This window comes from Erythrolamprus reginae, chromosome 2 (assembly GCF_031021105.1).
Source record: "Erythrolamprus reginae isolate rEryReg1 chromosome 2, rEryReg1.hap1, whole genome shotgun sequence".
NCBI classification, from domain to species: domain Eukaryota; kingdom Metazoa; phylum Chordata; class Lepidosauria; order Squamata; family Dipsadidae; genus Erythrolamprus; species Erythrolamprus reginae.
The window spans coordinates 98,019,881-98,045,404 of NC_091951.1; the positions used below are offsets into that span (position 1 = coordinate 98,019,881).

At 39.5% G+C, this 25,524-nt stretch overlaps 1 protein-coding gene across 5 annotated transcripts; it reads left to right on the plus strand.

Moving 5' to 3' along the window:
• The first annotated feature begins 83 nt into the window (after positions 1 to 83).
• IP6K1 (inositol hexakisphosphate kinase 1) lies at positions 84 to 24,315 on the plus strand. Of its 5 annotated transcripts, none has more exons than XM_070738796.1 (6): positions 84 to 203; positions 9,563 to 9,910; positions 13,082 to 13,292; positions 15,416 to 15,588; positions 15,967 to 16,142; positions 18,495 to 24,315. In XM_070738796.1, exons 2-6 carry the CDS (start codon positions 9,688 to 9,690, stop codon positions 18,999 to 19,001), a joined length of 1,290 nt encoding a protein of 429 aa, XP_070594897.1. In that variant the 5' UTR covers positions 84 to 203; positions 9,563 to 9,687; the 3' UTR covers positions 19,002 to 24,315. The 5 variants fall into 5 exon arrangements, with proteins under 5 accessions (XP_070594897.1, XP_070594901.1, XP_070594899.1 ...); XM_070738798.1 differs by having other exon boundaries at positions 103 to 125; XM_070738799.1 differs by lacking the exon at positions 84 to 203 and adding an exon at positions 568 to 590.
• Positions 24,316 to 25,524: the final 1,209 nt, after the last annotated feature.

Genomic DNA, 25,524 nt, shown 5'->3' on the forward strand with positions numbered 1-25,524 from the left:
ATCGACACGGGATTGGTTTAGCTTCCTTGGAGGTGGACCTCGGGCGCCACGGTTGCTATGACGGCAGAATGCCCACCTTCCCGGCGCCGCCATCTTGTTGTTGATTCGAACTGTTAAGGGAGCAGGTGAGGGAAGTCTTGAAGCCGGCCTGGGGGGACCCAGCAGCAGCGCCCCCCGGCCAGGCAGGGGGAAGTTTTACGTTGGTGAGTTTCGGGCCCTTGTTCTTCGTTAGGAAGCGATCCGGACCCCAAAGGGAGGGTGCCTCTTCCGAATTGGATGTGGGAGGGAGGGGAATTCGGGGACTGAATGAGTGCCGGTAGGGTTAAAAAGGGAAGGCCGGTGCCGAGGGTGGCAAGACAGCAAAGCTGAGGGCTGCTGCCGAAGCCCGTGAGAGAGAATTAGGTGTCCTCACGACGACGCGTCTTCTGGAACCGCTCAAGAGAAGTCTACGGCACAGGTGTCTGTTGAGCAGCTTCCCCCCCGTTTGGCGCCCTCTAGGCGAGTTTAATGGAGCTTCACCTGAAATTCCATCATCCCCAGCCGGCGCTACGAGGGGTCGAATATAATCCCCCAAGTAGAGAGGGCTCCAGGTGTGTGTGTGGGGGGGGAAGCTGTGGGAGAAGCTAAAAGGAGTTGTGGCTTTCTCCTCAGACGATTTCTGAGCGCTCTTCGCCTCCCCCTCGAGGAAGCCTGGATGTGAGATTCACCTCGTAAGGAATGATAGAGGCAGATGTTGGTGACATCTGCAGGATGATAGGGGGTGTGTGTGTTGGGGGGAGTGTGCTGAGGCCAGAGAAACATTTGCTCAGGGGGATACTTGGGATGCCATAAGCCTTTCACCCATCCACCAGGAGGGGTAGCAAAGAACATTGTAAAGTTTTCAAGTGGTCCAAAATGTATTGAGACATTTGTGTTCTTGTTGTTGTTTTTGGCAGGAGACTTTTTTGGCTTGGAACCTCCATCCAAATGAAACAGATTGGCCCCAATACAAAACGTTGGGGAAAATAAAGCAGAAAAGGCTTCCCTCCACGGGCAGTGAATATTTTATACTTGTGAAATAATAGAAAATGAAAAAAATAATAATTATAATTTGAAGCAGGCTGATTCTTGTTTATATAATAGCAATAGCACTTACACTTATATACTGCTTCATAGTGCTTTTATAGCCCTCTTTAAGAAGTTTACAGAATCAGCATATTGCTCCCAACAATCTAGGTCCTCATTTTACCCATCTCGGAAGGATGGAAGGCTGAGTCAACTTTGAGCCGGTGGTGAGATTTGAACTGCTGAACTACAGCTAGCAGTTAGCTGAACTAGATAATATAGTTATACAGTATATTGTAATATTTTGGGGGAAGTGCAAAGAATGTACACTGCTCAAAAAAAAATAAAGGGAACACTTAAACAACACAATATAACTCCAAGTAAATCAAACTTCTGTGAAATCAAACTGTCCACTTAGGAAGCAACACTGATTGACCATCAATTTCACATGCTGTTGTGCACTTCAACTTTGTACAGAACAAAGTATTCAATGAGAATATTTCATTCATCCAGATCTAGGATGTGTTATTTGTGTGTTCCCTTTATTTATTTTTTTGAGCAGTATATGTTTCTGGATATATAAATCTTAAATTGAGGAGAGAAAAGCTTGTTTTAAGAAGAGGGAAGGAAAGGGCAATTTAAATTATCAGTGGACAGACCTATGGCAAAGTAAGCTAACCTATCTGGGTGCCATCATATGACACAATATTAAGGATGGGACCTGGAACCTGACCAATCTATCAAGTTCATATCAGACAGAAACAATCAGAGAAATGGAAGTAGCCTGCAGTGCTGCACTCTAACCACTGTGCCACCTGGCTCTTATATAACAAGCTCTCTATGGGGAACGAATACTGAACGGTGATGAATTGGGCTTTTTGGATTGCCTCTCAGTATTGCAAACTTTTTTTCGCATTTGTATGTTATTCATTTTAACATTGTTCACATGCTTATCTTCTACCAATTTGAAACAAGTTTCAAATATTTTAGAAAGTGTAGATAATTCTTCATTAAAACAGTTTTGCATAATGTTAACTTTATTTGCTGCCCATCTCACGTTTCAGGGCAACTTTGAGCAGCTTTCAAAAAAGATAAAACACTTAAAACATTCCGTTATATCTATAAAAACTGATTAAGATTGCAAAAAAAAAAAAACCCAACTAAAAACAAGAGTTTGGAAGGGAGAAGTGGGGATGCTTTTTCTATTAGTGCATAAGCAACTCCAGTCAACTGCTTCTCCTTCAGGACTCCATGTTAGCTGGCATAGCCAGGTTTTTGGCTGAAAGATAAGAGATGGATCTTATCTTCTGTGGCAAGACGTTCCAAAGAGTGGGAGTTTCTCCTGTATCTCCCAACACAAGCTGAAATTCTTTGATTAATGGGATCTGCAATAGATCTGTGTGAGTGGGGCAGGCCAATTCCATTGGGAAAGACAGTTCTGCAGATACCCTAAACCAGGGGTATCATACTGGCAGCCTGTGAGCCGGCTGTGTGATGCAGAGGCCACAACCATCCGAGCTCTGTGAAGGGGGAGAAATGTCGTGATATGCTACTTGACAGTAACGTGATCCATGAGTTTGACACCCATGTCCTACACCCATGGCATAAAAATCTTTAAAGGTAGTAACAAGTACCACGAATTGACCAAGAAAGCAGATTGGCAGCCAGTGCACTTTCATAACAGTGATGTTACATGTGCCACCCTAGGGACCTCCAAAACTGTCCATGCTGGACCAATTGAGGCTTCCAAATACTCTTCAAGAGTTGCTCCATGTAGAACATGCTGCAATAATCTAAGCAGAAGATTACCTGGACATGAATGATTGAGCCAATTGCCTCATAATCAAGGAAAGGATACAATTGGCATACCACATGAAGTTACGCAAAGGGTTTCTTAGCCATGATTGCCACCTGCTCTTAGAGCAGGAGTTGCAAGTCTAGGAAAAGTTAGTATCTTTGTTATAAACAAGAAGTGAGTATGCCTGAAATCAGGTAATTAATTGCCTGGAACTTTTTTTTTCATGTACATATTAAAATTGCATATATATGTGTGTGTGTGTGTGTGTGTTTTCATGGAAGCATTTGGTAAATGATCTTGTCAGTCCACTGACAAGAGTCAAGTAAGTAGCAATGAGATAATGTTGATAATTATGATTATTGGATTATTGCTGGAAATAAATTATCATTGCTTAGAATCCTGTTCTTATTAGCGTATTGAGACACATAAGAAATGCCTTTCTGTTTTTATTTAAAACTCACTTATTACTGCCCCCTAGAATATGTTAGGTTCATAATTGGTTCAAGTCTCTAGGCTTAATGATATGAATGCCTTTCACTTACTTGTGGCCTGGTAATGTTATGCTTCTCTTGAGATTAAAGGAGTGTTTGAAATTTCAGGCAATATTGCTCTACATGTGATTAGTATTTATGTTTTGATACAGTAATCTTGAGAGTATTTTTTGTATTTATGCATCCGTGGTACTATTTTCATGGTATATTTGAGTTTCTAATCTCTTCCCTCCTAAATAGTAGATGCCATTAAGTCAGGTTGTTCCTGGTCATTTTGACCTGTCTTCCTTTTGATGGCCTTGGCTAAAAACGCAGTAAGGAACTATAATGAACTATCTTATCACAGTAGGATTTTTTTAAAGCATGCAGTTTCAGAATGATTTTTTTTTGTATATTCCTTGCAGGAATACAAACGGTTAGCTTATATTTTCTTCACTGTCTTTAGACTTCAGGCTTCCCTGTACTGGGTGTTTATGGGATAAAAATGCAATTAATAATATGATTTGTTTGACCAGTTTTATTTTTAAAAGTATTCTCTTAATTACATTTGCTTTTAGCAGCAATCATTGCTTACCAATGGAAATACCTAGATCATCTTTTGCTTGAATGTGGTTGAATAAGATTTGGTAGTTTGTACTGTTTGGGAAAGTCTTATTAGTATATAAAATCCGTATACTGGTATTTTTAAAAAAACAAAGAAAAAGTCATTTTTCTCAAGATTGGGGGGATTTTTTGTTTTAGAAATGATGCGTGGACCTGGTTTAATTGACGATGTAGGATTCTTTAAAATAGAAACTATTGTTTGTAATAAATTGTTATATAAAGGAAATGTAATATGTGTTATATTCAAGTGGTAAAACAATCAAGATTGGCCTTTTTGATCCATCTTAGATTTTAAACTCTTGGAAGCTTCATGCAGCTTGAGAACATTTCTTAGAAGCAGATCAGTTTGGCTGGCTTTGGAAAACAATGGATGGTTAAGACATTGATTAAGAACCTTTCAGTGTTAGATACATCATATCTTAATTGCCATTTGCTTGCATCACTGCCAATGTAAGTTCTTAACATTTTGATAAATTCTTCAAGATGAAAAATCAGATGAGATATAAATCTTCCTGAAAATAAAACTTGAGGTTGAAATAATTAACATTTATTCAACACTTTCATTTTCTGTGCTTAACCTTAATTTGGTTCCTATGCCTGCTTTAATTCCTACACCTTATCTAATATGTTTTCAGTTTTCCCCTGTTCGTATAGATTTTTTTATTTAAATATGTCTGAAAGAATCTGAAGCAGTGACAAACTGGCAGTACTTGCATAATTGCGTCAGTAGAAATCTAGTCACAATCTCTGTTCAGATGGAATAATATTCCTATATTTTCTGTGTCACGTGTATGGAAACTTGAGTTAGTGAAGAACGCAGTGGTTGGTACAGAATTTTGACTAGTGGATCTTATATTGTTTGTTAGATTAGTTTTACAAGAAATGTATCCATTTTGTTTACTTCTGACCCAGTCCTAAATGGTAGTAAATTCCTAAACTGTTGGGTTCCAATAACTAAAAATACCAATTTTTATATTAATCTGCCTGTTCTTTAGTATTAACTGCCCAAATGTGTGTTTTGGAGTGTTTTTCTTGTTAACCAAAGTGGATAAAAAGAGTTTCAATATAATTTGAATACCTGCCTAAGTTGTGTGTGCATGTGCTTGTGTGTGCGCGTGGAGACTTTATAGGTTGAATGATACCTTCTAGTAGAAATTTTTTGGCATTAGCATGCCATTCTGAAATAATTTTTCCAAAAATGTTTGCTAATGTAAATGTTAAAGTGCATTTTATGAACCAAGGCAGGTAAAATTAATCTGTTAGTCTGTGTTGATGTTGCACCTACAGTATTGCTTTTTATCTTTGCTCACTCACTGAAAATTTTTTATATAAGAATTTTATTTATATAAGAATACAGTATAATGTTTGTATTATGATATACAAATTATGTAATGAAAATGTTCAAATGTTTGAGACAGTAAGATTGCGTTGCCATATTGGCTCTATTATTATGGAATTATATTCTTATGGAATTGTGCTGAAGTTTGGTTTTCCAGGCAATGCATACCATTCTAATTTGGAAACATATTTGATAGCAAATGAACACGATATTTCATATTGTTCGCTGCTATATTCAGTTTTCTTCTGGAGAGGTCTAGTTTTTCTGTCTGACTGCTAACAGAAATTCAGAATGTATATAGTACCATAGAGTATCGTTTGAGATGAAAGGATTTTCATCATTTTTGAGAATAAAGCATTCACATTAAAAATTGTAGCACTTATGTTATTCTTCTGCTGGTTCACGTTACTTTATAATTCAGCATACCATCTAAATAAGATGTTTATAAAAGGTGAATAATACAACATTTTCCTCTGCAAAGACATAACAGGAAGAATAAGTCAAAACATTAGGATGGCCCTTGGGCAAATGTGAATCATTTGCTCTCATTTGTTTATGCAGCGTCTCCAAAGGATTTCTTTGTAAACTTTCATTTTTAGAGTAAGAATACCACAAGGACTTCTGCACATACTTGCAGCATTTGGATTAGATTGGAGGAAGTCTATAAAATATTTACTCTTGGCTGGTTCAAGTATGTAGTGATGTATGATATGAGGAGACTGGGCAGAAGGAGGAGCTGAGGAACAAGGAAGTCTCAGAAATTAGTTGAAAATTTAGAATTTGACTTCCATAAACCTTATTTTGATAAGTGCTGGTCTGTCTGATTTTCAGTGTTACTTTAGGTACAGCCTTTGTCTCCTAAGATGTTATTATTATTAGTAGTAGTAGTACAAGCAGAAAGAAAGAATGGCCTACTAAAATGCAACAGTCTTGTATTTTGTGAGACATCTAGTCTTTTCATGACAAAGAGGATAGAAAACAGTGGCGCTGTTTCTCCAGCTTCTAAACTGCAAAGGGAGCTTGCTTTCAATAACTGATACGTTCTGGAATAGTATGCAACCCAGCCAGTCTGCAGTTACATTTTGTCTTGTCCTGCTTTGCTTTGGTAAGTAGAGGAGTCCCAAGTTACACAGCTATGCTGTGCCGTGAATGATATTAACTGTCTGAATGAAGACTCTTTCTGCACAATGGTTTTGATTATCATATTATTACCATATTGCGCTGACAGTAATTTTAATGAAGATGTCTTTCTGATGGAAACAGCTTCCTGTAGCCATTTAACTGTGCATTCATCTCACAACGGTGGTGATACAAGTGTAGGACAAGTTCTGCACTTTATACAATAAAATAATGCCATCATGATAACTGTTTATACCTCTTTATGCTTTACATTCCTGAAATAAAGAATGCTACCGTGCTACATATGTTCTCTGTTTCCTCAGGATTATTGGAAATGATGCTATACTACCATTCCAGTGTTTATCTACCATTAGCATTGTTTATCGTCCTATACCCTTTTATCTATACCCTTTTGCCCAATATAACCACCCAATATATGCAAAAGTATTTCAGTAGCTTGTGTTAAATGTAGGTAGTTTTCCTGTTTTAACTATAATAAATTGTTTTCAATATTGATGTGCTGATTTGGTGGCTTAGAACCGTGGTGGCGAATCTGTGGCACGCAGCGCTCTCTCTGATGGCACAGGAGCCTTCACTCCAGTTCAGGTCTGTCGCACATGTGTGTGTGTGTGTGTGCCTCTCACCAGCTGGTCTTCTTGTCTCTGCCGTGCATGCGTGGGGGGTCGTGCAAGGGCCCATGCAGGGGAAGTTCATGCCTCACGCGGGGGCATGCAGGGGGTGCACACATATGTAGAGTTGGGTGCATGTACAGGGACTGCATGCACATTGCATTTTGAAGGTTCAGGTGCATGCACACTTTGGCCACTCGGTCCAGAAAAGATTAGCCATTGCTGGCCTAGAATATGAGTTGTGCAGGCACTGAATAACTTTCAGACCATTACCTTTGAGTAAGATGGTTAAAGATAAGCAAGGTAGTTTATCAGCCTAATCTAAAGGGTTGCTCTTTCTTAGTCTAAACTCTCAGAAGGGAATTTTAGATAAGATCAGTTACAGTAGTGATGAATGCATTGTTGATTAATAATCAATCGTTATAAAATTATAACATTGAACTTTATGTGAGAAATGAATTCTTTACTGTTTTTATTATTGTTGTGAGCCGCCCCGAGTCTTCAGAGAGGGGCGGCATACAAATCTAATAAATAATAATAATAATAATTATTATTATTATTATTATTATTATTATTATTAAATGGTAAATTTTGTGAATAGAAGTGAATTAATTAAGGGTGGAGTAACTAGGCAGAATATTTGAATTGTGGTCTTAATATTTGCACATGAACACCAGCGACTCCTCCAATTTGATCTTTACAGTCATGTCATTTATAGCTCTCATTTATCTTGTGATTGATCAATTCCCTCTAAATCTTTCCTACTTATTTAATTAAAGATTTCTGTGCTTTTGCATTTCTGTGTGATTTCTGACATTCATAATGGTGTTCCTTCATTTTTTCCCCAATGTTCTTTCTGTGAATAGTAACTTCTATCTTGATGTAGTTTAAAAAGTCAACTAGACACTTTTTGCTATTTCCATTGTCTACAGGATATGGTTTTAAGATTGGGTGGCAGTGTTGACAGATCTAAAAATGCCATCCACTTCCTGGAGACTTACAGGTTTAAGGTTCTTCCAGATAGTATTTTTAAAAAGGCTGTTGGTTGGCAGTCTGACACAATAGCAGTGGAAAAACAGCTGTATTTTGCCGTTCTTATAGTTGAATGTGGCAAAAGTGGGCTCATTTACATATATTCATTTGGACTTATTCTGTCTTTCTCCAGAGTGTTCTAGATGTCATTTGTGCTGCTATATTTTCTGGTGCTCTTCAGAGAAACAAGGAGTCCCTGAGGATCAGGGCTCTGAAAGGGGCATTCATGTGTACTTTTATCCAAGACTTTTGTTCCAGGAGGGAGCAATAACAGTAGCCCTGAAACCTCACCATAGCGCTTTACAGCACTCTCTGAGTAATTTACAGAGTCAGCATATTGCCTCCAACAATCTGTGTCCTCATTTTACCGACCTTAGAAGAATGGAAGGTTGAATCCACCTTTAATTGGTCAGGATTAAACTTAGCTTGCAGTGGAGGTAATACCAACCTCTGTTACACGGATCACTGGAGCCTCAAGACACACCCACCCTTCGAGCTCCCTTTGAAAATTTTTAGATCTCCCAGGTGTCCAAAATGGATTGATCAAATTCCTGGAGCACTAAAAAACTCTAAGACAATCAGAGAGTGATCTAACTCTGGAAAGGGACAGGTAAAAATGTCTTTTAATTTCATACCATATTGCAACTATTCTGAGAGCGAAAGCAGTGCGTTTTGGCCCCTGAGTATCAGCTCCATTAGGTAGACCAGGGAGAAAAGAAAAAAAGCTGCAAAGGAAGTTTAGAATTGTACTTTTATCGAGTTAGGCTACAGAACGGAATCTTTCGAGTTTAATTGTGCTTTATTTCCTCTCCTTTTATACCAGTGAATTACAGTTTGCTTGAGCCACTTCCGAATATTATCTTGCTTCCTAAGAGTCAGGGTGGATTTGATTTAAATAAAGTTGATATAATTTATTGTAAAAAAAAAATGAATCCAAAATGCTGTTCTGCAAGTATACATAGTTGAACTTGATGAAGGTTTTATTGGGAAAAGTTAAAAATGCGGCCTAATATACAATGTATAATTTTAATCTAAAAAGGGATAAAACAAAAAACAGAACTCCAAATTAGTGAAGCCAATCTGATTTAGGGATCATTACAATTTTATTCCCTCCTTAATTTAGTGGGTGCATAATTTTATTTTTTAATAGGCATTGAGATTGGTGAAAGCCAGAGCGCTGGTGAGTCCTAATGTTAAAAAGAAATCATACATCTTTTTCTGATGTTAGAGATCTATTATTATAAATCAGAAAGCTATATGTTGGGAGGATCACATCTTCAGTGCCCATAAGCTATAATGGTGAAATAATTGCCTAGTTTATATTGGACAAGTCATTATAAATAAGAGTTTAACCATATAATTGGATGTACTGTACAATTTGCCTGTTTAGACTCCTTGACATGGGATCAATTCATCAGATGCAATAAGGACAATTGTTGCAGCAAAATATAGGATTTATTACATTATTTTTGACCAAACTCTGTGGCATCTCTTCTCTGTTTTGCAGGCTGTTGGTGCTTAATCATTTATTGGTCTTAACTGAGGGGGTGATAATTTTCTCTTTGGGAAACTGCTCCTTCCACCACATGCAGCTCTCCCCATGCCCCAGGTGTGTGACTTGCGCCCTACGCAATGTGTGTTTGTCAAACCATGGAGGTGGGGAAGCATGGCAAGAACGCAACCCACACAGGAAGCCGAGGGGTCCTGTTGGAGCCTTTCATCCATCAGGTGGGCGGCCACAGCAGCATGATGCGCTACGATGACCACACTGTGTGCAAACCTCTCATAACCAGGGAACAACGCTTTTATGAATCTTTGCCTCCAGAAATGAAGGAATTCACACCTGAGTATAAAGGTAAGCATCCAGAAACCTTGAAAAAAAACTATTTGTATTTGGTTCCTTTAAAAGAATTAACCAGTTTTACAAGGCATATATTTATTTCATTGAATTTTTTTCGTTTGGTATAAAACTTAAAATAAGCATAAAAAGTAGTATAAATAAGCTATTTGCTGATAGTTATACTAGCACACTATAGCAAAAACATGCATAATTAATTGAAGTACAGTGGTACCTCGTGATACGAACCCCTTGTGATACGAACCCCTTGTGATACGAACCCCTTGTGATACGGACCTGGGGTTCGGAAATTTTTTTGCCTCTTCTTATGAACTTTTTTCGGCTTATGAACCCACCGCAGATCGCAAAATGGCGCTCCGCTGGGCACCACTGCCCGGCTGTCACCTTTAAAAACAGCTGGGGGGCTTCTCGGCGTTCTTCCGAACCCGAACTTTTTAATTAATCGCTTTTACATTGTTTCCTATGGGAAACAATGTTTTGTCTTACAAACTTTTCACCTTACGAACCTACTTCTGGAACCAGTTAAGTTCGTAAGACAAGGTATTACTGTACAGTAGTTTGCTTAATGTTTCTGCTCTGCTACAAAATTTAAAAATTGGATAATTTCTCAATTTTTGGTTGAAAATTAACATAATGAAAATCCTTATGGGTAGGGTGTACCGACATTCAAAATGAAACATATAAAGTCCTGATGAAGATGAATAACAGCTATATTAAACAACATGCCTACATTTGTATTAGGAAGTGATGATTAATTGGATCTTTTTAACTAGTGTTATGAATAATTGAATTATGTCATTCTAGTTAAAATCATAATTTTAACAGGCCTGAGTACAGTATGTCAAATCTGTCCTGCTTTGAATAAGTAGCTATAAAGTCTTCCTTAAATTTTCAAGTCATGCATCACTGTATAAACAAATAATTGCCACACTCCATTTGTTGAACCAGCTGGGGACCAGAAAATGTACTAATCCAATTTATTTAAGTCTTTCAAGAAAAATCAGCACTGATACTTTTAAAACAGAAGAAAAATGGAGCTCCATCTCTGGGTATCAATTATAGGTAGAGATGAGACTTTACACCTACAAGTGTGAAAACCTAAAAAGGAATGAAGACAAAAAAACCCACACAGACATAAATTTTCCCAGAGGTAATTTTTCAAGAGGCAACTAGACTTTCTGGTTTTTCTTTGAAGAAAATTCGCTTCTCATCCTCTGAAAGCCAAAGAAGCTTTTTGGATGGGAAGGGAAATGTCTTTAAAGAAAACCCAGAAAGTCCAGTTGCCTCTTGAAAAAAGCACAGCTTTTTGGGTCAGCTATGGATGACCGAGACTCTCCATAGAAACACAGACATAGACACATCTTTAGACCTTTCTCTTTCTATAGTGGTTTAGATTGTTCAAAATATTCATATTACAGCAAATGAGGCAAAGAAATGTATCAGCATTCCACATAACTTTTCCTATTAAAACTGTTGGGAAAATATTTAACAAGGAAAAAGCTTTAATATTATGTTTGGTGTGCAAGTTGTGAGTGTGCCAACAAATGGACAGGGGTGACTTATGGAAGGCATTATCTGGGCACAAACTGAGTAATTAATAACAGGAGCTGAATCTATGCTAGATATACTGAAATATTTATTGTACCTTTCATAGAACAGGCTCCAAGTACATTTAGTTGCTCTTACAGTGCATCATTAGTATGTAAATTGCTGCCCTATATTTTCCTCTACTGTACTCCCGAAAAAGGCACTTATGCCACTTTGAAATTTTAAAGCTGGTCCTTTAAATGTATACTCTCAGCCTCATTTTGTTTACCTCTTTTACAAAACTTTCGTTATACAAATTTATTGCTGCATAAGGTGGATCAGTGGTGGCCAATATTTATTGTAGGCAATGTTTATCTGAGTGGAAAAGTTGGATATAAGTTGAATGAGAACGTCACCCTGTAAATTGATCCCTTCACAAAAAAGCAAACTTGATAATAGTCCAATTCAAAAGATACATAATAAACAATTCTGCAATTTAATTGACAGACCCCAGTGGAGATAACATTTCCAAATCAATTGCCTGTTTTTATTTCCATATCAGTAGAATAATCTAGGGTAGGGATCCCCAAACTTCATTCACCAGTCCCTTCAAGAAGTTCCAGATAATTCATTGATACCACTCTCCCACAACATTTATTATTTGTAAATAATTAACTACTATTTTAACTAATACCAGTAGTATTATGAAAATAACAATCTTTAACTCCATCAAACAATCCCACCTGCCTATCTCAAGCTCTTGGGAAGTTTTGAATAGGTGGATAAATCCAGTGCAAATATATAGCTGACTTTGACCAATTGCTATCAGAATAATATACCAACCATAATTTAAGACAACTCCAGATTGCTTTCTTTGGTGGCTGACCATCCAGCCCTGGGTAACACTGTCTTGTCTCTAGTCACCTCACCTTTAGGACTAAGGACTGATGTGGAGCTCTGTAAGGACTCCAGTTCTGCAATATCTCCAACTTTGGGGAACCCTGGTCTGGGGGAACAAGTCAGAGAGTTTACTGTGATAATTAAACTACAGTCATACCTTAGTACACAACTGCTTCAAAAGTGGCTGAATTCGGTACTTGACATTTTAAAGCAAAAATCTTGTCTTAATACTCGTCTTTTTCCTGGTACTTGATGTATAAGTAAACTTGCTGGCATTGGCTGCCTTGTGAATTGCTATTTCATCTAGCCGAAATAAAGGGCCATGTCATATTGTTTGTCAGTACTCATCGTTTTTAGTTCTCATCGCTCCTCCCAGAATGAATTAGCAATGAGTACCAAAATACCATTGTGTGGGGATTAAAAACAGTTAGTGATCTATTGCAACTTATTCAGAGATCTGGTGTTATTTTTTTTCAATCCATACCAGTTTTACATAAAAATATTTAAATATTTAGAGGGAATTGGTTTTTTTTTAAAATCTACAAATACAAGATATTCAAATTAGAAAGACTGCTTCTTGCCCCTCTCTTTTCGTCTTGGTAAGTTCTACAAATGGATTTATGAGCCTTATTTTCATTCTCCAATCTGCTCCTTGGGAAAATTATTAGTAGTTTTATCATTTCTAAGTACTAATTTGAAAATCTGACGTGAGGCATGCTTCATGTGGCTGATTCCTGGCAGGTGTAGTGTCTGTCTGTTTTGAGGGAGACAGTGATGGCTACATTAACCTGGTAGCATATCCTTATGTGGAGAGCGAAGGCTTGGAGCAAGATGATATTCCAGAGAGGGACCAGCCACGTCGTAAACACTCCCGCAGGAGCCTCAACAAATCAGGCAGTGGTACCGAGCATAAGGAGGAGAAAGCAGGGCTCACTTCTGAGACCTCGGAAAGGTACTGGATTGTGTTTTGGGGGCAGTGGTTTATGGTTGGTTTCTTTTGCTTTCCTTCAAATGAGTAATTAAGAATTTCCTTTTCTTAAGCACCCTCTTGGATTTCTTTTAAATATCAAACAAAGATCCATGATAAGAGATTGGCACTGGCTTTCTGGCAGGTACCTCCAAACACCTTAATACCATGTTTCCCCGAAAATAAGACCCAATCTTTTATATATGGGTGGAGCTTTGACGTCACAAAGACGTCCGACAGGTCGGATGTCTTCGTGACGTCAAAGCTCCGCCTATGGAATTCCCTATTGGGATTCCCCACCTCCTTTCTAGCCTCTAGATCAGCCGAAAATGCCGCCGCCAATCGCAAAAACGGCGCTCCGCCGCCCAGCTGTAAACTTCTGAAACAGCCGGGTGCTTCTCAGCGCCCTCTGGAACCCGAACGCGAACTTCTGGGTTTGGCGTTCAGGAGAACGCCGAGAAGCCCCCCCCCCCCCCCCGGCTGTTTCAGAAGGTGATAGCCAGGCGGCGGCGCTTCTTGGTGGCCTCCCGAACCCAAAAAGTTCGGGTTCGGGAGAACGCCAAGAAGCCCCCCGGCTGTTTTAAAAGGTGACAGCCAGGCGGCGGCGCCCGGCAGAGTGCCATTTTGCGATATTTTTTTCTTTTTGCACGGATTAATCGCTTTTACATTGTTTCCTATGGGAAACAATGCTTCATCTTACGAACGTTTCGCCTTACGAACCTACTTCCGGAACCAATTAGGTTCGTAAGACAAGGTATTACTGTATGTGTGTGTGTGTGTGTGTGTGTGTATGTATTTTTCAAATTCAGCTTAAACATGTGACATATATGTGTGTGTGTGTGTGTGTGTGTGTGTATAATTTATTAAATAGATTTCTATACTGCCCTTCTCAAAGCGACTCAGGGCAGCGTAAATATTATAAATGCAACAATATATCAAAGAAATCTAATTAATTTAAAAGAATACTATAAATTGCTAAAAGTGTTAAAGAACCCCATATACAGACATACACATTCATCAAATTCAGTCGTTCATAATATCGGCCGGAGACAATCTCATCACTCACGGCCCCCATGCCCGCTGGCAGAGGTGAGTCTTCAAAGCTTTACGAAAGACCAGGAGGGAGGGGGCGGTACATATATCCAGAGAGGGTTCCTTCCAGAGATTCGTTCGGGAGTTCATTTGGTTTGGTTTGCACCAAAAATGGCATCAGATCTTATTTTGGGGGGGGGGGGGATGTCTAATTACTGACTCACCTCGTTGCCTCAGCACCGACCATCTCACCTAGCAGCAGCCCGCTGCTAGACCACTTCCACAGCTACTTGCCGCCACTTGCAGTGTCACTCCAGCCCTCTGTTTTGCCATCCAGGAAAGCCTTTGTAGCCGAGAAACAGGCTCCAGATTGGCACATGCGGTGCCCCCTGGCTTTTCTTTTGCTGTCAGAGGCCTTCTGAAAAGCTCTCTGCAGCTGATAACCGCTCAGGATCCATCCAGAGCTCTTGTTATTGGCTGCAGAGGCCTTTCCGGAATGGCCCCTTGATGGCAAAGTGGAGGCCAAGGACAACACACTTGTCAATCTGGACCTTGTTTCTTGGCTGCAGAGGCTTTATCAGAAGGCTTCTGGTGACGAAATGAGGCTGGGGAGGCACTGCACGTGTCAATCTGGAGCCTCTTTTTCGACTGCAGAGGCCTTTGTGTGCAAGCAGCAGGAAGCATCCGCCGAAGAAATGGACCTGCAAAGCAAGGCAGGTGTCGGGGTGCGTAAATCCTGGTAAGTAGGGCAGCTCCACCACTCCCATCCCAACCCTAGCTTAATTTTTACCCGTGCACCTTGCCCCACACCATGCACCCCGGAGTGCGCAGGGTCTTAAGTAGGGTTTATTTTGGGGATAGGACTTATCAAGTTAGGACTTACTTTCAGGGTAAGTCGTATTTTCGGGGAAATGTGTTACTTACAAACAAAAAATATAATGTTTGGCCAATATATTGATGGTATGGCAGAGAATTATGTAGGAAAAAAATTAAGCTTAGCAACTCAAATGTTATTCTGTGCTGTAACAATTCTTTTTAACGGCTTTTTATTGCTATGTCATATGTTGTACCAACAGCATCCAGGACACAAAGAGCCACAAGAGCTTCCATTCAGATGTTCCATTTCAGATGCTAGATGGAAATAGTAGTGTTAGTTCTGAGAAGATCAGCTTTAATCCCTGGAGTTTGCGTTGCCACAAGCAACAACTGAGTCTAATGCGATCGGAGTCTAAGGAACGAAAGCTCTACAGTATCCTCCGAATGGCAAAATCTGCCATATTGTAGTGTTTTACAACATGATCACTTTTATATAGCGTCTGTATGGATTCTTACCAAGAATGTCTTTTGTTCTTCATACCATATGTATTGACTATAACGGTGCAAATATGTTCCCTTGTTTTCTTCTGGCCATTTCCAGTACTCAGTCATGAATACTCAGATATTAGTTCTGACAGGGAAAATGGACATTCTTCCTGTCTCTTGATGGCTAGTTGTACATAGAGTACCCTGTTCCCCCTGTGAATGTTTTGGTCTGTCTGAACATATGCTCTCTAGAAAACAAGGGAGAAGCCCTAGTGTTTCAGTAGAAACCAACAGAGAGATAAATTCTCCTTGACTGGCATTTCAGAATTTCTTTTGCTGGAGAACGTGGTGCATCATTTCAAATTTCCCTGTGTGCTTGACTTGAAAATGGGGACCAGACAGCATGGGGACGATGCCTCTGAGGAGAAAGCTGCTCGGCAGATGAAGAAGTGCGCCCAGAGCACCTCAGCTACACTAGGAGTCCGTGTTTGTGGCATGCAGGTACTGTATGTAAATAATAATAATTAATAATAATTTATTGGATTTGTATGCCGCCCCTCTCTGCAGACTCGGGGCGGCTAACAACAATAATAAACAACATGTACAATCCAATAATAAAAAACAACTAAAAACCCCTATTATAAAACCAAACATACACACAAACATACCATGCATGACTTGTAATGGCCTAGGGGGAAGAGCTATCTCAACTCTCCCATGCCTGGCAGTATAAATGAGTCTTGAGTAGTTTACGAAAGACAGGGAGGGTGGGGGCAGTTCTAATCTCCGGGGGGAGTTGGTTCCAAAGGGCCGGGGCCGCCACAGAGAAGGCTCTTCCCCTGGGACCCGCCAAACGACATTGTTTAGTCGACGGGACCCGGAGAAGGCCAACTCTGTGGGACCTTATCGGTCACTGGGATTCGTGCGGTAGCAGGCGGTTCTGAAGGTAATCTGTGGCTGCTGTGGCTGCTGGACTCTTCCTGTGTATGGAGCGTGGGATATTTTGCCAACTTCTGCAAAAACCTGGAATCTCTTCCTTCCCCACTTTTGAAAAATAGTCCAGCCAGAACAAATTTGGGAAACAGGACGCGTGGGAAGGAGAGGATTGTATTAACAAAATACAATATCACACTATTTCTCTCTAAACCAATGACATATTTTTAGACTTGTTTGAAAGCATATGAGCAAATATTGCAAAAAGTTTTATCTTTTCATCCCAAGTTCAGCCTTTTAACTCTTTGTGAGGTAAAGGGCAAACGTGAAGAAAGAACACTTGAAACCACTGAAAAATGTTCAGCTCTCAGTGGAGGAAAAGAATGACAAATCCTAGGCGAATTAGGAGCTGTGGTAGCACAATGGTTAAAACGCGGTATTGCAGGCTAATTCTGCCAACTGCCGGGAGTTCAATCCTAACCAGCTCAAGATTGACTCAGCCTTCCATTCTTCCAAGGTTGATAAAATGAAGACCCAGATCGTTGAAGGGCCATGTGTTGACTATGTAAATTGCTTAGGGAGTGCCGTAAAGTACTATGAAGCAATATAGCAGTCTTTGTGGTATTTCTATCGCTATGTGAATTGTCATGGGATACATTCATAAGGCATGATACAATTTCTTTTCAAATAAATAATAGAATTATATTTTTAAGTGGGGTAGAGCAAGGTTCCTCAACCTCCAGGCCACAGACTGGTACCAGTCTGCAGCCTGCTGGGAATCAGACTGTGCAAGAAGCAGACAAACGTGGGAACCTTCATTTGCGCATGTGTGGGGTTAGGTCGAGAGTATGAATGCATCCCTTCCCCCCATTGCTGCCGTGCACTGGCACTGCCAAGCCTTGCAGCCAAAAGGATTGCTGGGATAGAGGAATTGCAGGGTAATGTAGTGTTTGTGCTTGGTCCTCTTGAATTCTGAGAAGCAGATAAGAGTTTATTTCTCATAAAGGTCTTTCTGGAATAACAATCCTTACTATACTGGAGTAGTAGGGTTGTACATCAGGGAATTGCATTCTAAGCCTGTTCCTTCAAAGTACAAAGAATGTAGGTTAGATTACACTACCTCTATCTCTGGTTCAGAGGATTTGAGACTTTTTTTAGCCAGGTATTTTTGATGCATTACCTGCTGGTGCCCTCTGCTGGATAGTGACAAAGTGGGATAATATCTTTGTTGTAAAAAGTTTTATTGAATTAACTCTGAATTTCCAAGCCAATGTGAATGGCCTGACTTTAAAAGAAATTGTTCCTTCTGTAACTTTTGTTTAATTAATGGCCTTTGTGGGCTGTTTTACTTAGGAATGAGAACGCCCTGGACAATTAGTTTGAAAACCATTTATCTACCCTGTCAGCAGTTTTCTCCTTAGGCTTTAAAAAAAATTCTAGCAGGGTTTTTACTAACTTCAAGAAAGAGATTAAAGAGGTTTTGTTCTTCTGTGGAAACACTAAAGCTTCTACCCTTATCCAATAACTGCTAGCATTATGTAGAGAAGACAAAGCAATCTGCCTAGAAAACTGTTGAGAGGTATATTGTGTTTGATTTAGTGCTCTGGGCTTTTTGGGCTACTTAGTCTAATGGAGAGGAATGCCCTTAGTAATAATTTAAATTGGCAGAGTAGGGCACTTCCTTTTTTTCCTTATTGGTATATTTTGAAGGATTGATCCAATGCTTGTTTCCTCTTGCCAGTCCTTATGAACACTGCCATGTCAAAATACAAACATTTCATTGACAGGGGCTAGAATATAATAATGTATTATTTGGATTTATATGCCGCCCCTCTCCGCAGACTCAGATAATGGATCAGTAACCGTCCTAAAATGTGACTATGTTTTCAAACTAATGCATTCTTTCTCCTTGTGTTGTAGGTCTATCAATTGAATACAGGGCACTATTTGTGCAGGAACAAATATTATGGCAGGGGTCTTTCCATTGAGGGTTTTCGCAGTGCCCTTTGCCAGTACCTGCACAATGGCATAGAGTTACGAAAGGACCTTTTTGATCCCATCCTCAGCAAATTGCAGAGCCTAAAGGCTGTATTGGAGAGGCAGGCCTCTTATCGGTTCTATTCCAGCTCCTTGCTCATCATTTATGATGGGAAGGATACCCGATGTGAGACATACCTGGAACGCAAAGCAGAGATGCGCCTAAAACCAGTGGACCTCTCCCTCACTGACAAATTACAAGATGTCAGCAGCACAGAATCCGTCTGCTTCCAGCCCAAGGTGGATGTACGTATGATTGACTTCGCACACAGCACATTCAAAGGCTTTCGGGATGATCCCACTGTCCATGATGGCCCTGATATGGGATATGTGTTTGGACTAGAGAGCCTTATCAACATAATAGGACAGATGAGGGATGAGAATCAGTAGTCTTGGGCTGGACTCTTCAATTTTCTTTCCCAAGAATAGGAAGAGACAGGAGGACCACTATTGGTACAGAGAAAGTGGACTCTTCTGCTTTGAAAATACAATTTGTTTCAATGTATTTGACAAAGGACTTGATATCCTGGATGATCCTGGCAAAATGGTTTTCAGTTTTCACTATCCAGCCTGAACTCCTTGTGGGGAGAAATCAATTTATGGCCCCAACAGTGGGCATTTTGGTCTGGGGCTTGCTGTTTGTTGTGTATAGCCCTTGTGTATAGCCCTTGTCTTTCGGAAATGTGGAAACTGCCCCCCGTCCCCCTCCCCAGAAAAAGATGAGTGGGTGTAGATGTTGGGATTCCAATATTCTACTTCCTTTCAACTTTCCAGTGAGGCACAATGGTTTGAACGTCTCTTTTTTTTGTTCAAAATGGGCATTCACATTCAAGCTTTGGGGGCTGATCAGTGCACATGATTTACATAGGTCCTACTCTGTTGTTTTGCCCCTGAGCAGATGTGAAATACTCTAGAAGAGGGAACACACAATATTTCACTTATCTTCTCCAACATGGTCATTACCAGATTGTCCCAACTGGGGAAATAAATGACCAAAGGGAAACCAGTGCAATGCTTTAATGATTTTGCTTTGCATCATTATGATGCAGCTTCCATGCCTCCCCAATTTCCTGCAGTTGACTGAAATGATTAATTCCAGGAGTACCTAATCAGATGTCCACAACAGTGGTCATGATGTCTGTCTTCACAGGACACTAAGGTGGCTAAAAATACTTAAAATATTTCTGGGATTAATGATGTTTTATCAGGTATGAATTCTTTCATCTGGTAGACAGTAGCCTCTTCTCCAGCCTCAGTCGTACCTAAATTTTGTGATGCTGAATGGTCCTTCCCTTTCCCTTCCCTTCCCTTCCGACAGCCTTCCCTGCCAAAATGGTACTTTCCATACAGCTTCCATCCACAGTAGTGAAGCACTCAAGAGGCAGTTGATGAGAAGTTGACCTTTTTGTTTTGGAAACTTGTTCCCATTGTGGATGGATGAACCTGTTTGGCTTTGAATGATGGCCTTCTGGTAAAGAGTGCTACCACCCATGCTTGTCTTCACCTCAGGGAGCTGGTGTTTGCTGGCCTTATTCCTACAGTTAGTAAATAGTTGAATGCAACTAAACCACATTTTGGGGAGCTGTCACATAGGGTGACATGCCAATAATTTGTAAAGTTAAACTTGACAGCATTCTGAATGGAAAATCACAACAGAAAATTTGCAACTCTTGCAAGTAAAAAGAGCACCAAGAAGTGTTTTATGGACCATAGAGAATGGTTGCTGTGGTTAAGGCTAGGCCTAGCAGAGATAAATGCACTACTAGACCTCTTGGAAAATGCACTTTGTGGGAAGGGATTTGCTACCATGGGGAACTGATGTCATGTCATTAATATTGAGGACAGTTATCTTACAACTCTATTGTGGATGTTCTTAAGAAGAACTAGTATTGGACTAAAACTCCTTGTGTAGAATCTGTGCCTCCCTTTGGATGTTTATGGCCTTTATAGATACACCTGCAAGCATTTTGGGGATTTTTTTTTCATCAAAGAACGTCTGTTTGAACTTTTTATAGTGCCAATATGGACCTGCAGAAGCAAATCTTGCCATTTGAAAGGCAGGTGAGAGAGTCAACTTGGTGCATTGACCAATTCAGTACTAATCTTAGGTCTTGCTTTTTTCACAAGGCAAATATATTTATGCTAGGAAGAAAGTAATGAAATTTTTCCAGCATTACTCTAGATTCCTGGATCTTTAAAGAAAAGTATTCTGTGAATTACTTCTTGACATTTTGAGATTGTGACATCATATCTGTGTTCTATTTTAGCTAAACAGTACCTTTAAAACATCTGTAAAAGTTTGAATGGTAGAAGGGAATTTTATCTCTTCAGCTGTTATCAACAAAAATGGATCTAGAAAGCCACTCTGTAGAGTTTACTTCCTGTCTAATGATTGCCTCATTTTAAAACAAATATGTATAAAATACTTTTGAACCATTCAGATTTTTACACTGCAAGTTCTAGAGCTTGTAAATAGCTTTTCCCCCTTTCCTGTTCCAGGTTTTCATAAGACTAATAATTCTTTTTGCTTAATACAAAAGTAAAAAATAGTAAGAATATGTTTTTGTCAGTATTTTAGCATTGTGGTTTGCTTTCAAACAGTGTAACTGCAAAGCACAGTTTTGTTCTACAGCAATAAGCTTTCCAGATTCAAATCTTTAATTTCAAGATAAGCAAAAGGACAGTTACTGTTTTTGGTGAGCACCTTGTATATTTGAAAAAAAATTTATCGTTAAAGCAACCAATCTCAGAAATTACAGATGGGGTTAGTTTATTAGCTTGGGTGCTCATGAAACACATGCCCTTAATTTGTCTTTTGCAGAGCTTATGTATGAGTGCTTACATATGCTTTTGGGCAGTTTATCAGCACCAAAATAGCTGGGAAAGCACTGGCAAAACAGTAAGGAAACAGTTGTAGAAATTATTAGGAAAAGATCCAGACTGTCAGAACAGGTGAATTCAGATAGACTTCATCATTAGATTTAAGGCACCTTTTTGGCATTTGACAAACCCATCTTCTGCAGCCTGGCATTTGCTTTGAATTGAAATAATGTCTGTAGAACGATAGGGCTTTCTAAAAAGCACGAAAAGATATACAAACAAATCTAAAGGCAGAAAAGCAAATATTTGCCTTCATCAACTTTCCTCCATATACCTTGAGGAATGTAGTGGTTAGTTCAAAAGTGCACATTTCAAATGAAAGGAATATACTGGGTCTCTTGCAAACCCTTCTGGGGCTATACTGTTAAAATGGTTTGTGGATCTCTTACATGTAACTGCCTAGTAGATGTTCCTGTTAGTGCTGTTTTATGTAACAGCTGTGGAACTTTGTCCAAGAAATAATATGCCCCATGATAAGTAGACCAGAGATGCTTGAATGGACATCCATGGTCCCTTCCTTCCTTCCTTAAAACAAATGGGATTCAATCTACATAAAGACAGTTTTTGTCTTATGTTTTTTCTACAGCATGAGTTCATCTTCTGTTTTATTCTGTAGTGTTAATATAATCAGTAAAGCAAAATGCAACATTCAAAGTTGCATCCTAGCTGCTGCTGCTTCTTCTTCTTCTTCTTCCTCTTCTTTCTCTTCCTCTTCCTCTTCCTCTTCCTCTTCCTCTTCTTCTTCTTCTTCTTCTTCTTCTTCTTCTTCTACCACAGGAGCCATTGACTATATTGATGGTAATCTGCCACTTTGCTTTAGGGTCTACCTCATGACAGAAAATAGAAAAAATAGTAATCAGGATTTTCATGCTATTTTGAGGTGTTGTCACTGAACTGGAAAGCTCTATTGCAGGTGTTGTGTTGATATCTGAGATAATTTGCAGAAATAAAAACAAAACTCTCAGTGTGACCATTAGTTGGCTTTAAAGTTGATGTAGAGCAACTTGTCCTTTTCCTCCTGCACTTAATTAAGCCTGGGATATTGATATTTCCCTTGTATTTTCTAACTCTTCAGAAAACAGGAGTCTACTCAATCCAATATTAAAATGCACAGAGGATCCATGTGAGAGTTTGAACCTACTTGGTAAAGGGGATGATGATCAGGAGAGCTGTATTCAATAAAGCCATTTTGCATGCATTATATACATTCAGGTCCTCTTTTGAGGACTCTTGTAAATAAACTTTTCAGTCTGTTCCTTCTGGAACAGTAGAGCCTGTTTATTGCCCTTCACAGTTTGCTGATACTTATGTCCAATAGTGATGGCTTTTATAGCAGGATTTTGCACGTACTGTGTAGTTGCCTTCATATACTGTAGATGATGAATCAGCTTTTCAGCCTTCCGGAATACATAGCCAGCTCTCTCTCTAGCAATACATAGGCACTGTTAGCATACGTAGGCACGGTTCTCTTATCTTATTAATAAAGGCCAAATGAAAGTTCACCATTTAATTTATTTTATACAGATGGCAGTTATTGCCATGGAAGTGTCTCTTTCTTTTCTCAGCTAAGGTTAACTACTCACTGTGCTTTTTTATCAATTTTTGATCTTGCTCAGTTAAGTTAGGTTGTGCTTTTTCAGTTTAGAACGGGGGTGCTCTTAACTGACACCTTTTGTAGCCTGGAACTGCTGCGTGATCTTTTTGAAAGATTGGTTCAGATATTTCCATTTGAGTAACCAGAGAGTTGATTTTGGAGAATCTTCAGTCTGTGATTCCAAAGAAGATTGCTGTGTCAAGGAGAACATGTCGCATTAGAAGGCGGCACACTTAAAACCGTATCTGTTTTTTTGCACCTTAAGAAAGTTGAAAGAAAAAAAGATTTCCAAGTTTCCCACTAAAATCCGGTAGAGATTGAACGCTAGTTTCGATTTCTGTAGCCTTATCCTTTCTGCGGCTCCGTTTCCATGGGCATCCTATCCTTCCACAGAGGACCAAATCATAAACTGAATCCCGAGTCCAGTTGCCTGCCTGCTGCTCACAGATTGCACTTTTTGGTGTGCTTTAAAAGAGGCCAAAAAAAGAAGCTCCCACTTGGGGAAGGCACTTTAGCTAGCTAGCTAAGATCTAGTTCGGGAGCTACACCAGCAGTTTGCTGCAAGACCAGGGAGTGTACCTAACAACACATACTGCGGCTTTGGGGATATAAGACAGGGGGGCACGATCTGTGGGCATGAGTTGCCAATGCATAGGACCCTGCTTTATTGCTTGCTGGAAAAGAGCATCAACAGACAGTTGACCTTTCAAGGTTAAAAAGAGAGGCAAGGCTTTGTTGCTTTCAGGCTTTTTTTTTTAAACCCTTTCTGATTGAGGGGAGGGGGAGAAAGGCTCTAGGCTTATGTATTTTCCTTGTTTTACAGTAAGTCTGGAAAGAGTCATTCATCAGGTTCCGGCTTTGGTTGTATTTCTACTATTACTGCATGCTTATCTCAGGAGCAAAGTATTGTTTTTTTATATATATACTTTGAAAAGTGTAGGTGCAGAACGGTCTCTATGAGAACTGCTTTGAAAGGGAGGAAATGTTACCTACTGTGAGAGCAAGGAGCAGGACCTGCACCCTCGGGAGCAGCTCCCACCAAGCACCCTTTCGATTTGCTTGAGAGGGAGACTGCATCATATTACAGATTTCTAGTATATTTTCCATAGTCTATTTCAGTGCTTTTGGGCATGAGAAATAACAGTATCTTACTCCATTCACTGCACCTTTAGCTCTCCTGTTGTGTATAAAGTTCTACGTGTATATAAATAAAATGTGGACATTTATCAAGTGGCTTTTGTCTTCGGCTATTTTTCCATGTTATCAAGCGTAATAAGCATAACCACGTCAGGGTGACACACTACCATGTTAAAATGAACATGTTGTTCAGCAGAAAGTGTAACGAAAAAGGTTTGGAATTGCTGCCTGAGATGATAACACCTTAAGAAATCTGAGGAAACCTTGTGGTTCAGAATGTACTTTAGTGACATCTAACCCCACTCCAGCAATAGCTCTTTTTCTAACAAAATTGCTAAAAAGGGTGCTCACTGCATATGGTCCCTTAGAGAACATAATTGGAAATAGTTCTTCTTCAAAGCTGTTTGATAAAAATGTGCAGCTCAAAATCTAGTTACCAGAATAAAGTTTTTTAAATGGATTCTAGAACAAATGCAAAAAAACAAAACATTGAGTTCAACTTTAAACATACAAGCTTTAATTCCCATTTATTTATTGAACATTTCCGCCGATAATTGTATAGCGCTTTGAATTCTGAAATATTTAAGATTTAATTGGATTTGTAGGCGCCCCTCTCCGAGGACTCGGGGCGGCTCACAGCATGTGCAGGAAAAGGCATGGGCTGCCTCTTGTCTTCACCTTCTTAACAAAAGCGGCCTCTTCCTCTAGGCTCCCAGGTTGCTGCCTGATCCCCAGGAAAATATATATATTTGACTTAAGAAAGCACCAATAGGTTACACCAAGTATTTTGAAGCGTGTGTAAGCATGTTGCCTCTATCTTCTTGCATGGCTCCCGAGTGACCCCATTCGAGAGTGCAGACAGATGCAGGATGTGCACCCATGCCCACTGCAGAATACCATTTTGGTTTTGGATCCCTTGAATTTTTACTTTTTTAAAAAATTACAGAATAAAAACATTTCAAAAGACAAGTGCTGAGGAAAGAGTAAAAAAATGAAAGAAATAGAAAAAAAGGATAACATAATGAAAAATGTCAGCCTGGATAGCTTCAAGGCAGGATTAGACAGATTCATGGATGCCAAGTGTATCAGTGGTTATTGAAATGGATGTCCAGGTGTTGCCTCTGTTGGTGGAGGCAGGCAGGATTCCCTTGAGTACAGAATGCTGGACTTGATAGACTTTGGCCTGATTCAGCATGGCTCTTCTTCTTATGTTCTTAATATGACTTCAGATCTTTATAGCAGTTATAAATACATTCAGATTGTATCTTCTCTAAGGATATATCATAAAGTTTTTATCATTTA